General features: G+C 38.0%; 1 protein-coding gene across 1 annotated transcript; it reads right to left on the reverse strand.

The window, feature by feature from the left end:
* Positions 1-1,067: 1,067 nt before the first annotated feature.
* LOC149843786 (ABC transporter C family member 10-like) lies at positions 1,068-15,161 on the reverse strand. The gene is made up of 14 exons (XM_090000060.1): positions 15,071-15,161; positions 14,180-14,221; positions 12,704-12,750; positions 10,549-12,599; positions 9,649-9,969; positions 9,485-9,571; positions 8,223-8,825; positions 7,309-7,473; positions 6,860-7,154; positions 4,589-4,806; positions 3,687-3,992; positions 3,123-3,186; positions 2,818-3,057; positions 1,068-1,665 (listed from the first exon to the last, which is right to left on the reverse strand). The coding sequence occupies exons 3-14, from the start codon at positions 12,717-12,719 to the stop codon at positions 1,538-1,540; spliced, it is 4,494 nt and encodes a 1,497-aa protein (XP_089856186.1). The 5' UTR covers positions 12,720-12,750; positions 14,180-14,221; positions 15,071-15,161; the 3' UTR covers positions 1,068-1,537.
* Positions 15,162-16,067: the final 906 nt, after the last annotated feature.

The raw sequence follows: 16,067 nt of genomic DNA on the forward strand, positions 1-16,067 counted from the left end.
AACTTTTTACAAATGACACTCATGTCATATGTCTGTATTGTAATTATAGATTTGTTTACGCATTTTGTATTTTTTTTTTTTCAAAAGAAAGCACAAGTGTTAAATTTCATGGCGCTTGTGTAATTTTTTCAAATGGAAAAACAGTTACAATTTAACTAGGTGACATTTACCATTTAATAAGTAGGTAATGTTTTGTAATTTTTTCAGAATGGAATAATTACCATGCAACAGTTCTATAGAAATTCAGATTTGGATTAAGGAAGCATCAAAGATGAACATGAATCCGTGTGATCCTTACAAGCAATAAGGAAGGACATCAAAGGTACCGAAGTAAATCCCTCTTTTTCTCTGTTATAGTGGAACCTATGTGTTTGGTCAATGATTCACTGATTTTTTTCTTTTACATTTTTAGCACAAGCTTGGGTAGACGCAGGCATCTCTCTCTCTCTCTCTCTCTCTCTCTCTCTCTCTCTCTCTCTCTCTCTCTCTCTCTTCTAGGTGGAAACGGATCATACATATGATGGATCATGGCTGATCTAAATCTAAATTGGAGTTAGGTGGCACACAAAGTAAGGTGAACAAATTGTTGAAAAGGTTGGCATTTGTCTTAAATATTTGACAAATGAGACGTTAAACATAAATTTGAAGTAGGTTGGGCACCAATATGTAAATAAACTAAAATCAAACTAATTTCCGAATAGACCTGCACTCAGCGATTGTGGGGTCCACTCAATGCAACCATCTAATTGGCAATTGAATTCAAGCTCCGAAACATGAGATCAATGGATCATAGTTGCCAAAAACGGATACTAGTATGAGCACACGAGAGCTTAAAGGGTCTCGGGTACATTTTTATTTGAAATGCATATTGATACAAATTTCTATTAAACATTGATATGGTTTTTAAAAGAATTGGTACGAGTTTTTTAAAAAGTTGATACCAAGAATATTTTAAAAAAAAGCTAAGCATGCAGCGACGCTGTATAAAGAATGACCCCTTACGGGAAAGCCATAAAGCAAGATGTCAAGCTACGTTTATCTCACATGCATTTGTTGTTTAACAAAAATAGAAAGGTAAAAGGGTTCTGATTGCATTCTCATTGCCATGCTTTCCTACAATGAACACAGTCTGCACAGGAGGGCTAACCACGATAAGATCTTACATACATACATAGATACTATAAGCTCAGGACCAGTTACACAAGATGTGATGCAGGCTGCAGGCCAGCGCCTATAACCACTGAAGCAAAGGTGTTGGAAGTGGTAAAGAATTATGATACAACCAAGGCATCCTGTATAGCAGCATAGCTCTTCAGCGTCGCAACTTGCAGCGAGTGCAGGCCTTGAAACCACGAAAGAATCAAGGACTGAATCGCATACTCAAAGCAGTACTTTTGCCGTTTTGCATCAGCACAAGCTTTCGCAGACGAGCTCCATAAATTAGACATTGCAGGATCCCTCTAGGCCTTCTGTCACAAAGCATGGAGATCAGAGGGCTTCATAGAGTTCACCTCCAATGATGAAAGTAGTGACAGCTTCACTGCGAATTCATTTGGTTAATGGCAGAACAGGACGTATGAGACCAGTACTCTTTGACGAGCTCCCCAAACAGCGATCCTTCTCTTTTCATCAGATTCAATGGCTCATCGAATTCCACAAGTTGCCCTGAAAACAAATATGAGTTATTTTCATATAAAGAACCCAACAAGGGCAGTTATAAATGAAGATGCATAGGACCAAAGGCTCCCCCTAAGAAAAGAAGACTGATCATGACATCCTTTTGTACAGGTTGGAGCATATCATGGTCACCAACTTCGGTCTCCGCATATATTTTGGAGAGAGTTTTTCTCAAGAGAACTTTAAAACAAGTGATCTTTTGGAAAATATTGGGATTCTTAAATAAACAGCATTACAATATTAAACTGAAAATAAAAGAATTCAGAGGACCTCAACTTCTAAAAAGATACTGCAAAATTATTATGACAGAAGTTTTGTATTTATAGCTATACTTTGAGATTATCAATATTCGTCATTATTGCAAAATTATTATGACAGAAGCTTTGTATTTATAGCTATACTTGAGATTATCAATATTCGTCCCTTTTTTGGAGTTTTCTTGAAAAATCGTTCAAGATGAATATTCACAAGATATCAATTTTTTTGTTTTTTGATAAGCAAGCTGGGGCATAACCTGCCCCAAAGGGGTTTGGCATAGTGGGATGGGGCCTAGGCCACTAGGCAGGTGGTCAGGTTCAAATCTCATGGGCAATGGGTAAGCCCACGGAGTTTTACGCTGCCAGGACAGCGACCGTAAGTACGCAGGCAAAGCCAGCGCAGCTAGATCTCTGATCCTAGAAGTGGTTTCTCTGTGTAAATATCAAAAAAAGCTAGGGCAAAGCAGATTCGAACCTGAGATCCCTCAGTTATGATAGTGTGACTTAACCATCTAGCTATCACATTCAACCACAAGATATCACTGATGTTGGCAACTAATGTAAAATCATGGAACTCTACTACACCTACGCAGTAACCGGCTGACATCAATACGAAAAGTATTTCGAAATTTCAAGATTCCTGTTATTAGCAGGGGAAAAGACACTGGATTGCCCAGAAACCTGGCAGTATTTTAGCAAAAAAATCTCCATCTTCCTTGATGGCATTGAACCAACCATCAAACAGAACAGGTTAAAAAGCAAAGTCAAACTCGCCATGATGATCCATCCTAATGTTGGAGATATTTTAGCCTTACATTGTCAAACCGACAGAAAAGTTTCCTTTTTCCGACCAATGAATTTAACGTAATGCATAAAGACTTACCATCACTTATCCCAAGCACCATTGTACAGTCCATCACTGTTGGTATCCTGTGTGCAACAGTGATGACGGTGCAATCGGCAAACTCGGTCCTTATCGTCTTCTGAAGGATTGAATCAGTTGCATTGTCAATGGACGCAGTTGCCTCGTCTAGCACCAGTATCTTGCTTTTCCTCAGTAAAGCTCTCCCCAAGCAAAATAGTTGTCTTTGCCCCATGCTCCAATTTGATCCATCTTCCACCACTGCAAAATTAGAATGCTTAATGAAAGCTCTTATGCTTCACAAAATTGAAATCCAACTACCATACCTAGCGCATCAAGCCCATCTTTCTTCTCTTGCACAGTTTCTCTCAGCTGACATTTACCAAGAACCTGTGAAGAAAGATGAAATTAAGTTGTGAAGTACAGAAAGTATAGATGCGACCAAAATGATTGAAAATGACCATACTTGCAATTTCCTGAAGTTAACCAAGAAAGAAAGGTAAAGGAAGCAAATAGATTCTATAGAGTTATCTGCTTTTGAAAAACAGACAACAGGAGAAAGAGAGAGAGAGAGAGAGAGAGAGAGAGAGAGATTCCCCAACTACATGGTTGGCCATCAGAAGCACCCAGCGTGAAACTTTTGCCACATCCTATGAAGATGAGTTTTTGGAAAGGGGAACATAGTATCAATAAAATTCTATAACACACAGCTCACAGGAATGTGAATTTTAAAAGCAATTCAGAAGGTTTCGGTGGAAATTCACTGTGTGAAACATTCAGAAAGGCACTATCCAATCAGCCAAAATAAAAGGCAAAGTAGTAAATGAAATACTCAAGCAAGAAAGAAACACCTAGAATGGCACTATCCAAATAGCCAAAAAATGAAATACCTCCCAAATTTCATGATCAGAATGTTGCTGCAAGGGATCCAAATTGTACCGAACAGTTCCGTGGAAAAGGGTTGGGTCTTGAGGAATGATCCCTAGTCGTGACCTTAGATCATGTAAACCAATGGCAGAGATGTCAAGATCATCTATGATGATTTTACCCCCAGCAGGCTCAACCAAACGAAACAGTGCACTAATCAGAGTCGTCTTCCCACTCCCTGTCCGACCGACAATCCCTATCTTTTGTCCTCCCTGAAATGTACAGCTAATCCGCCAAAGTACAAGTGGTGTGTCTGGCCTATATCTGATCTGTCAAACCACAATTTTATTAGCAATATTAGGAATACGTTTCACTAAGAAGCATGATCACATGAGCTCGTCTATATTCAGAAAACCCATTACATAGATGTTGTATGTCTTTGTGGATTTATCACAAATATTGGTGATAATCTTTCAACCATGCTCAACATGAAATGTGGTTCCCGTATTGAAAAGTTATGATCTGATAACTTGACAATTTTCTCAATATTCATGTCCCATTGACTAGTAAAGCGAACACTGTGGTCATATGTTTCATGTGCTTGTGTAACATGCCATTCACCACCCATGATAGTTGTTAGCATAAAGGAAGAATAAAAACTTCTCTCAAGTACTTTGGTCTTCCCAAGCCCTGATGGAAAAAAGTTTGAAAACCTTAAATTCCCACGCCCAGGTCAGTGGAAAGGTCAAAGGTATTATCACAAGATAAATGAAGGTACAATCACCCAGGAAATTGTAAAAAAATTTAATCTCAATGAAAGCTTGAAGCTTCAACTTTTTCATTTTTTTTTGAAATAGAACTTGAAGCTTCAACGTGACGCAAAACAGCAGCAGCATCTATCTTGAAAACAAAGATGGAAAACTACCTTCAGGTCCTGAATCTCCACCTTGCCAGCACTGGGCCAGTCAACTGCAGGGCGGCTACCTTCTATGACGAACTCTGGGGCTTCACTAGGTATATGCATGTACTGGTTTATCCGTTCCATGGAGATAATATAATTTCCCAAAGTACACTGATTTTGAATAGAGAAAACAAGCGACATATTCAAGGAAAGACCATAGGACAGAGCCATCCCAATAAATCCTGTATTGGATCCCAACCATACTATCATCAGCCAAGTTCTATATCATATATTGAAGGATACAATATATACATACATACATATATATAGGATATGGAAATACTAAGATAACGAATGGATATCATGCCCTCTATTACTTTCAAACTTGAAAGGCCAGTGCTTGTCCCTTTTTTTCATTTTCTGGAATGAATGGTGCTTATGAATATAATATAACCTAAAAATTAGAATACATGCAGTTGAAATCAATGGAGTGAACATCACAAGTAGCCTCATTATTCAAGGCAAGCATGAAAAGGAAAATGCCTGACCATCTGATGATCTGCCAAACAATTTTCCAAGTTTTGGAATATAACTACATGGGATCGGCTTTTCAAACTGTAGACAGTTATATGCCTAAAAAACAAATGCAGCTTCTGAATCTGTGATACTTCCACCTTCAAGTCTTACATTATTCTGAATGTTTATCACCAAAATCTAATCTTATCTGGTTTTAACAGCCTGGAATCCAATGATCTCCAGCCATCTTCCATAACTTGTAGTATTTTGACACAAAAAAAAGATGACTGCCTAAACTAAAGCATTAGGTTTTCCCAGCATACTTTGCTGCTGCTCTTTCTTTCTTTCAATGCTATTAATCCTTTTAACATAAAGAGATAGTGTGGTGTGCATATCAAGTATTTTGGTTAGGTTTCTTTTTCAAGAAAAAATTAATAAACATTCATAGTTCTCTGGATTGAACAGTATATATGGAATGCAAAAAGTTCTGCCACATCTTTCAAGGCTGATAAAATGCACTATTTTTAGTTACTTTCTTTGCCCAGTGGAAAATAGATAAACATTGACACAGTCTATGAAGCTCAAGGGAGAACAAGAATTGGGAAGCATTTATCTGAAGGTAAATAGCTTTACATGCCCTTAAAGGCTTATAAAATAAACTATTTCAACAGATAATTGGATGTCAATAGTGCAGATTTCAATGTCAAATACACAAAGGTATGGCTTAGATAAGGGAAAATATAGGGCTATGTCACAGGGACTCGCCAACTAGGTGCCGCACCCGCGTCACACCCACACCCGCACCCGATGCGGTCAACCTTGCCCTGGGTGTAGTCAACGCACCCAGGGTCATTTATGTCCAACTTTTGGACTTTATATATATATATATATATATATTTTTTTTTTTTTGCTGCACCCCCGCGCCCAAGTTTTTTGAAAGTGCCGCACCCGCACCCATGTGACATAGATATAGGGTATACTCGATTGTGTCATACTCTGATAGAAACTCATAGGTGTGAGCTATTCCTGATTGATATGAACCCACAGATGCATTTAGCATGGTTCCTTTATTAGGAATTGCAGTATGGATTGAGTGGCTTCTGTTAGAATCTAGATAGGTATTTTGATAATTTCAGACTTAGGGGTATTTTGGTAATTTTGGTCCTGTATATACATAGTTATTTCATTGTACTTTTCATTCTGCATTTATTTTCTTTTTTTTTTTGTAACCATTTTGAATAAGGGTATTTTTGTAATATAGCTAGCTGTTGGGCTTGACTAGCCGTGAAAGACCTTATAATGGCTAGTTCAACTAGCTGTTTGGAAACTCTCCAACAGCTAGTCTCGATTGTGTATATATAGTCATATAGAGGCTTTAAGCCTCTTTGTAAATGGGCTTTTTGCTAACAGAATTTTGTGAGAAACTCAATAAAAGTTATTTATTTCTATTTGGTATGTGCATTCTTGAGATAGTTGGGATTCTTTTGGGATTTCTTGGATTCAAATACCATTTTTATAGCTTCCACATAAAAACATGATATCATGAAATGGTCAATTATGCATCACTGATTTCTTAAACTCTTAAAAAACATAAACGGATTATCAAATTTTGACTAAACAAACCACACAGATCATATGTGTAGGGCTTGAAACACACACAGACACCTGTGTGTGTGTGTATGTATAATATAAAAGATAGGAAGATAGGTAGCTTTTACTAGAGAATATGGTATAGTTGAGTATAGTTGATACTTTTTCCTAGATAATCGGTGTACTCACCAGGGCTAAAAGTTCCAGCGGGAAGCAAAACCATAGCAAGCGCTGAGGAAGATAGAACAGCTGCACTAAGTGTTTCCAGTCGTTGAATCAACCATTCACTTGATGCAAAATTATGAAAGAAAGGACTAGCATTCTTGTCAATGAGTTCCAAAGTTTTTGAAAAGAACCGGTCCTCCTCCTTGAAAGCTCTAATGGTGATGGCTCCTGATATAGACTCTGACAAGTGATTAGCTACCACTGATTTTGTTGTCCCATTGATCCTCATCAGTTCTTTTGCAGTCGCAAAGTAATATCTCTGCCAATTAGATTTACATCAGTCTGTACTTCTGGGATGACAAACTTTGTAAACCAATGTGCACACCAGGGTTCAAAATCAACTTAATAACATAAATACTAACAAAATATTTCACTGAAGTACCTTTAAAATAAAGAACAACTAATATCATTACCTGTAATCGGATGCTCAAATATATTATTGGTATCGCGACAAATAAGACTGGCCAGGTGACAACTGACAACACCACGAGATTACTATATGCATTAATGGTTGAAGAAACTGCAAAGGTTAAGCTGAATGGGACATCAAGGTCGACAATGCTTAAATCAGATGAGATCTGCACAAAAGTTCAAAAGGATGAATGAATGAATAATAACATCCCTAATACGCAAGACATATTATGATAAAAAAAATCAACAAGCTTATAAAAGAACAAAGACTTATATATTCTTAACAATGAGTCTTAGGTTCAAAGAAACTATCCTTTTCCACCAAGAACCATATTAAAAAAATGGTTCACATACACGTGATGATCTTCAGCAATAGCATCTTTCTAAAACATTAAGTGATGCGTCTATCTCTCTCTAGAAGTGAAACATCCAAAGTAGTTGTATTGCTCTGGTAGCCTCAGCAATGCATACAGTTGGCAGGCACCACTAACCTCTGTCGTTAAAAGGCATACAGAGCTTCACAACCATTTCCCCAATGGAGATAAAAAAAAGCATTCGTATCTCCATATTTTGCTTACTTGTCAATGGATGTTTAACAATGCATATAAACAAATCTCTTTACAAGAAGGCCTTCCAGCTGATGTTTATTGAGATAGATGAGACTCACATGCCAGTTTATTAGGTTAGTGGCATTCATATGACTATAGCCTTGCATACCAACCTATCTATCCCTTAGTTAACTTCAGAACTATTCCTTATGATTTTCAACAAGAACAAAGAGACAAGCTGAACAAGAGCTACTGTTCCCTACTGACAATAATCAGGAACATGCACATCAATGCTGAAATAAACAAGTACCATATAGCTTCCAGCAAAATAAGCATTACGTGCAGCAAACATTTTTGCTCAGACATACCCTACTCAAAATCCTTCCAAGAGGCGTTGAATCATAGAAGGACATTGGTGCACGAAAAAGAGACTTCAACAGCTGAGCAAATAATGATTTTGATGACTGCAAGCCCAAAACAACCACAAAGAGAGATCTAAGAAATAGAAAAACAGCACCACCGAACCCAATGATCGAGTAGACTGAAATTAACCGCAACATGCTGACATGAGGATTCTGAACATTGGCAGCCATCCATGAATTCTGTAGGATTTGAGTGCCAACAAAAGTGAGATGTGAAAGGGCAGCAAAGGAGAAGTACAAGAAGCCTTTGTTCAGATTCAAGTACTGAATGTAAGGCTTAAAACCCGTATCCCCTCTTTCCTTTTCTTCCTGTTTAATTAGTTGATTAGTCACAGAAGCTTTTCCCAATAGATTCGTGTCCACAGATGTCTTACTGATCTCCATAGTTGATGAGAATATACCCTTGATAGTCTGAGAAGAAACAACATTGGCAAACTTCTCTGAACCCATTGTGTCTTGGTGTGCATTGACAAGGTCTTGAAATTCTGCACTTGATTCCAGCAACTCGTGATAAGGAGAAGACTTGATAATTTCTCCTTCAGACATTAACTGGAAGCAAAAATAGATAAGTTCAAGAAAAAGAAAATAAAAAACTTTGCTTAAACAAAGGGAGCACAAGCTCCCTGAAAACTTATAACCTGTATAGACATAGTCAATATAGCTAGGCAGTAAAAATCAATTGAATGGATGGGAGATATACTCAAGACATGCATGTTTTGCAAAATTGGCTTCAAACTCAAAAGATTGAAAGCTCATGGAAAATTTTGCAAACCAACATTCCACAAATCAGTACCAAGGAATGCTGATAAATCCCAGTCCCACTGAATCAAAACTATCACTGCATCAAAAAGTGAGTGTTCAATTGCATCCAACATAGAGGAAAAGATCCCAGCATTACTTTTGTACATTTATTTTTAGTGACTTATTGAGTTTATCAGCATAGGTGTATTATGCTGCCTTTGTGATCCTGAGTACTCCTCTGAGTGCTCGGTCAAGCCCCAATTTTTACATTTATGAATGAGTATAGAATTAAACAGAACTAGGAGCAATTCATAAGAAACCATAAATGATACATATGGAAGGAATCAAGTAATGTTTCCTTGAACAATGTTTAAAAAAAATGAGAGTGTTTAGAGCCTATTTATATACAATAAAATACTTAAAGGAAGTAGGGACAAAATGACAAAAGGGTGAAAGATGATACTAACCAGTACAGTATCAAAGGCTGGAAGAAAATCAACCTGGTGAGTCACTAACAAGACAGTCTTCCCTGACAAAGCTCCCATTATACATTCCTGACAAATACCAAGTTAGCCTTACATAAGCGAAGATATACAATTTTAAAATTACTAAGGATATACAGCTGACTTACATTAAACAAACTACTAGCAGTGTGTGCATCAACAGCACTAAAGGGATCATCCAAGATATAAATATCGGCATCCTGATACACTGCACGTGCCAGTTGGATACGTTGCTTCTGACCACCACTGAGGTTAACCCCTCTCTCTCCTATCTCAGTGAGATCTCCAAAGGGCAACATCTCGAGGTCTTTTGCCAGTGAACACTTCTCAACCACCTCTTGGTACTTTTGCTTATTCATGGAAGACCCGAAAAGAATGTTGTCCCTTATCGTCCCACTCTGAATCCAAGCAGTCTGAGACACATATGCAATCGTTCCAAAAACTTCCAACTGCAAATGTTATGGCATCAACAAAAATATAAGGGAACAAGAATGATTATAAAAAGTTGTGGTTGATATATTGTGCATTTATGACTAAAGGCATGAAATCTTGAAGATTACTTGCAGATCCCAATCATTCCATCTGAATTGATCAGTGACTGAACACCAGCATCAGTGGTCAATGAATGCAGCTTGAGTTGCAAAGAGACATTAAGTCCTTATAAGTTGAGCTGCTATAGTTTCTAGGGGTTTGCAAATTGCAACTACAATTGAATCAGTTAATGAATTGAGACAGAGGTGACTCAGGATGGCAACGAGTGAAATGTCCAAACACTGTAATTGAGGATCAGGAATTTGAAAATTCATAAACGAAATAAGCAAGAACATGCACAACATGATCAAAGGGGCAGGATCAAAATCAGGCCCTGAATGGACATAACAAAAAAGAATGTCCATGTGTAGCATCCTCTCACATTAAATGCTACTCAAAATCATGCCTGGATTGGATCCTAACTAGTTTAATCCTAAATGTAACAAGATGGAATGATCTTGGTCGAAGACGTGTAAAGGATGATGATAAACACTTACAGTGCCTTCTATAATGGGAACCTCCCCAAGAATTGCCGCAAGAAGGGTTGATTTTCCTGATCCAACTTCTCCACAAATTGCAACTTTCTGACCTGGTTTGGCTATGACATTTATATTCCTCAGAGTGTGTTTCCATGTACCCCCTTCCCATGCTAAGTTGGCAGACTTTATATATATTGAATGTTGGGTTTCCCTCTCACTGAAATGTGTCCTGATATGTCCACTCACCAGCTCAGGAGCCTCTAGAAAGTTCACTATTCTTGCAAATGCAACCTTGGCTTGAATGACAACTCCAATAACGTCAGGTATTGACCTAACAGGATCCTGAACAAGTCGCAGAGTCGCTACAAAGGTGAAAACATTGTTGGCATGAAGAGGAACCTTTAAGAAATAGCAGGTGGCAAAAGTAGCTGTTGAAACCAACACAGGAGATGTCCAGAAAAGGAAACTGTTGTACGCCTTTCTTAGCTGAAAAGCGGATAACCATTTGTGTTCTACTTTGCGCAATCTTTCTATGACTGACTTGAAATGCATTTCCCATGCATACAGCTTCAGCACCTTCATATTCACCAGAGCCTCTGAAACTGCCTTGAGCCTTTCATCCTGTGCCAGCATAAGTTTGGTCTGAAATTTATGCTGCAGTTTTGCAAGGGGAGCATTACAGATGACAGTCAGTATAATGACAACCAATGCTGAAATCGTAGCGGATCCAACTGCATTGTAGAGAATTGCCAATGCAAAACAAAGCTGGAGGCTTGTTGTCCAAGTCTGATGAAACCATAAAGGGAACTCTCCAATGCGGTAAGCATCTACAGTCAAATAGTTCATTATCTCACCAGCAGAATGCTTCATCTTAGCCTCGTTAGAGAGCCTTAGTTGCTTTTGATATATAGCAGCTGACAGAAGAGATCTTAACTGGAGACCAATCCTTCTGGTCCGAAAATACCACTGCCTCTGGGATAGTGATTCTAGAACTTTTGCAAAAAACAGAGATATGGCAAGAATGTAACCCTCGTACTTAAATGATTCATTACCTTCCGCAACCTTAATGAAGTCATTAAGAAGCATAGGGCCTGAAGAAATGGTGAGAATTTTAAGTAGGGCAAAGAATCCAGACACTATTATCTCCCTGCGGTGACAGAAAACCAATGTCCAGAAGATGAATGGTGATCCAGACTTATTCTTTTCCTTTTCTTGGTTCAATCTCTCAGTGAACAATGTATAACGGCTTTCTGCCCTGTCCTCCATGCTTAACTTAGGCATGTCTTTCTCCTCCAGAGGACTCTCCCAACCCTTTTTCATCATGGAATTCATCCACCCAAATGATAACCGACTCAAAAGAGATGCCTTGGCAAACGGAGTAACACGCTCATCCAAAAAAAAATTCAGCTTACTTTCACCATTCAAAGGAACGAAAAGGCCACTATCATCAATCTGACTGTATTCAATTCTTTTAGAGTCTCTTATACAGAGTAAGAGCAAGAGAGCTCCAGGCAACGATAAGAAATCGAGCAAAATCCTAATTGACAACTCTTTGTCAATTACAGCCACTAACACGGCTGTAACAGACAAGAATACCGCAAAAAAGAACACAATCATAGACCAGAGTCTCAAAAAAGCTTTTGCAAGCTGCTCCGTCCTGAGGCTTACAGTAAACCCTAACAGTGTCCATGTTAAACCCTGAAACAAAGGCACTAACCACATGTGTAAAGGCACAATTTGACTTTTTCTCCATCTCTCCTGGAAGATCCAAAATCCTAGAACAACATACGACAGCCCCAAGATGCCATTATAAATAGCAGCAGATCTCCGTAGATGTGAAATACGCAGCGAACAAGTGTTTGTCCCTGCTGCTCTTGATCCTTTGTGGATGAGATTGAAGAAGAACATAAACATGAGCAACATGCTCGCAAATAAGGAAAATCCATTCTTGATACATGCAGAAGAGTTAGTGGCACCCAATAACATAGAATAAGCTGACATCCCAATTCTTCTGCAATCTGAAGCATTAGATGAAGACTGGCATTCCCCACAGAAAGCAATCCAGACACCTAAATAAAATTTCAGAGCTTTAGTCAAACGCGGAACAACTTGGAGCTACAACTCATGCGCTGATGGTCATGCACAAGATAGTGGTGAAGGCTTCTGAACTAACCTGTGAGGACCTCCATAATTCTCTCTTTATTTGTTTATCTTCTTATTCTGCATTCATCAGAAAAGGAACCTTGATGAGTTGATCAAAATGCCACATGATTTCTAAATCCAAAAAAGGAGAAAATGCAGAAAATGTTGATGCATGACAAAGGTGCACTCATACTTAGAGGACTACAGCTTCTTCTTTTTCATTTTGGAAAGAAATCAGCAATCAAGTTTTTGACTTTAGACAAAAGAGGAATATATCACAGGAAATTTTTCATATCAATGAGCACAGAAGTTCATGTAATTCTCAGCCCTTTGACAAACTCCAATGCACAGAACCCGGAATTAAACATACATCAAGATTCTCATATATAATGTTCACCAGAAGAAAACTAATTGAGGGATACATGAGGATCATAAAAAGATATTAGAAGTCAATAATCTCAATGACAAATGTTCAGCTACGTGGTTAAAACTTTTATACCTTCTTCTCAACAAAATACAAACAACCTCTGCATGAAGAATGACATGAGAACTTAAAAAAGCCAGTTTCCTACAAAATTTGCAAGTTCTTAAATGGTTCTCATGCTTTCACGTGAAAATTGAGTGAGGGAGGCAGAGTGAAAGCACTGAACTGATCAAACAGATGAACAATCAAAAGCAATCATCCCTCTTTTTGTTTTTTGAGAGAAATAAAAAACAATCATCTCAATCAACAAGACAGAGGAACATATTACCCATCTTAACTTCAGGAAGAAACTATGCATTTGAAAATATCTAAAATAGACGATCCAATCACAAGGTCAAATTTAAAGATTGAGCTACCTACTAGTGAACAGTGACATGATTGAAATTTTACTATTTTAATTATAATGGAAAAGAAATTATCTAAAATAGCTGATTTAAGGAAGAAGAATCTGAATTGACCACATAGCCATATATATATATATATATATATATATATATATATATATATATATATATATATATATATATATATATATATATATATTCTTTTCTTTTTTGTGATCAGACCCTACAGATGTATTTTGCAAGGTTGTTTAGTAGAAAAAAGTTTTCTGGATCATGTGTAGTGATGTGTAAACAGGCTCCTCAAGGGCTTCAAAAATCACTGGTCCTCAATGTACTAAAACTTCACAACTCAACAAATATGTTTACATATATATATATATATATATATATATATATATATATATATATATATATATATATATAGAGAGAGAGAGAGAGAGAGAGAGAGAGAGAGAGAGAGAGAGATCTTCTAGGTAGCCTTTTGAGGAGCATAAAAATCCGCCTTACACGATTAAAACAAATTTGGCGAACTAATGATAAACTAAAAAGTTGAAAGCACATTGCACGATATTCCGAAATCTCCATCAAATAAAGCATCCAAATACAGAGCGACATAAATCAAAGTGAAAAACAAAAAAGATGCATAAGAAGTTGAGAAGATCGTCGCGATCTCTTTTACCTTCACTCAAAAGTTTGCGTGCCTTTGTATCTGTTTGACTTCCTGTAAAACACAAACACATCCATAGAACCATGAGAAAACATGAAAATAAAGACGCAGAAATCCACAAAAAAATCCTGATTTTCCTTTGAAATTGGAGACAAAGAAAAAGAGAAGCTGAATTTCTGTAAACACGTTAGAGCAGAACACAAAATCATGACAAGTTTCTCGATTTTATCCAAAAATTAAGCTTCATTTGCTCAAATAATGAGTACAGACGGAATCAACAAACGAGGACGGGACTCGTAAACAATACCAGAAAAAAAATAATAAAAAGAAAACTTGAAAATCTTTAACGAAAAAAAAAAATCTCACGTTCAAACTTGAAAACAACGAGAAATACTTCCTTCTCTACAGATGAAAAAACTCATCCAAAAAAGACTAAGAAAGGAAGTTAAACTAGTAAAATCAAAAGCAAAACGCCAGAAATTACTCAAATAGGTAAAAAAGAACGCGAAAAAGGAAACCAGAACTCGCAGAAAAAGCAAAAAAAAGAAAGAGAAATAGAATCCAGAACTAGCGCACTTGAGCAAATCCTGCACCGTTCATCCCCGAGAACTCAAACATGGACCCGATTTTCGAAAACTATGAACAACCGAAGAGAAAAACTTGCAAAGAAATGCAAAACAAAAAAATCGAAGAAAAACAAGGTTTCGTCGCTAAACCAGTAAAAAACTTCAACACAGCTCTTCCGGTTCTCATCTTCCATCACGAACGAGTCCTCCTTACTTCAACTTCATAAACACACCTAAAAGCAACGAAAACTCGCAGCAAAAGCGGAAAAAATATATATACGAAAGCAGAGGAAAACCGCTTCAACAGACTCTCTCGTTCCTTCACGTGCTTGCTCACCTGCGTTCATCGCCCTAACTTTCGCGTACAGAGTCCGAAGGTCAAACCATAAAAAACGAACAATACCACGCCATGGCTCTACTGCACCACCGTCTCCGATCTGGGCGAATCGGTAAATAAGAGAGCAGCGTGATGCAGGACTCTCGTGGCCCCACCCACCGTCTCAACGGTTTCGTCATCGCTCACGCACTCTCATGCGCAAGAAGGCGAGCGACACGTAGCTTATCTGTATTTTTCTCTCTTTGGTCGTTCTGGAACAAGACAAAAGCGGACGATCGCCGCCCACTTCGATGGGGACGGACGATGGCTCGAGAGCAGATACAGTGATATGCCAAATCACTTTTCTAAAAGTGATTTGGCATCCTCACCGTCCACAATATACACAATGACGATGGTCTCCTTGTATGATGAAGCTGGACGGTGAAGATCGCCTGATCTGCTCTCCGATGACTCCCCTGCCTTTTTCTTTTATTTAATTATTTGCACACTCCGGATGTGTGCCTCGTGCCTTATAATAAAAACGGGTGAGCGACCTCACAGCTGAGCTGACCTTCACCTTCCCTTGCGTGAGTTGCACAAATATTTGCACATTAATTACTTTATCACCCTTCATCTTTGGAACAGGCCTGTCAGAAGTGGGGCTCAAGGCCTGATGCACGAATTTTGCGGCATGTGATTGCACTTGATCCGGACTCTTCCCTTGCCGACCCAACCAAAGCCAAATGAGAGAGGCCCAACAAGGCGAATGTGTCTCCAGTTATACACCTATACCATTGGGTTTTGAACCTGCAACCTCCCAACACAAGGTGATGTGCCCTATCTGCACCTACCAGACAAGCGGAAATAAACTTGATAAACATTTATGTTGTAATAAAAATGTGTTTCGATGTAAGATGGGATGCATTCCCCCAAACAATTAAGACAAGTTTCTAAAACATTTGATACTTCTGTATATAGTTTAGAAGAAGAGTTTCATACCAGTATCTAATGCTGATAC

The sequence above is a fragment of the Nuphar pumila genome, chromosome 3 (assembly GCF_984573655.1).
Source record: "Nuphar pumila chromosome 3, dmNupPumi1.hap1.1, whole genome shotgun sequence".
Taxonomy (NCBI): domain Eukaryota; kingdom Viridiplantae; phylum Streptophyta; class Magnoliopsida; order Nymphaeales; family Nymphaeaceae; genus Nuphar; species Nuphar pumila.

What these genes read in the sequence shown, in the direction of transcription:
- LOC149843786 (XM_090000060.1), bottom strand. An exon ending in ATTTGAGCATCCGATTACAG is followed by an intron (nt 7,155 to 7,308) that starts GTAATGATATTA and finishes TCTAATTGGCAG; the next exon opens with AGATATTACTTTGCGACTGC. An exon ending in GGTGCTTGGGATAAGTGATG is followed by an intron (nt 1,666 to 2,817) that starts GTAAGTCTTTAT and finishes ATTTGTTTTCAG; the next exon opens with GGCAACTTGTGGAATTCGAT.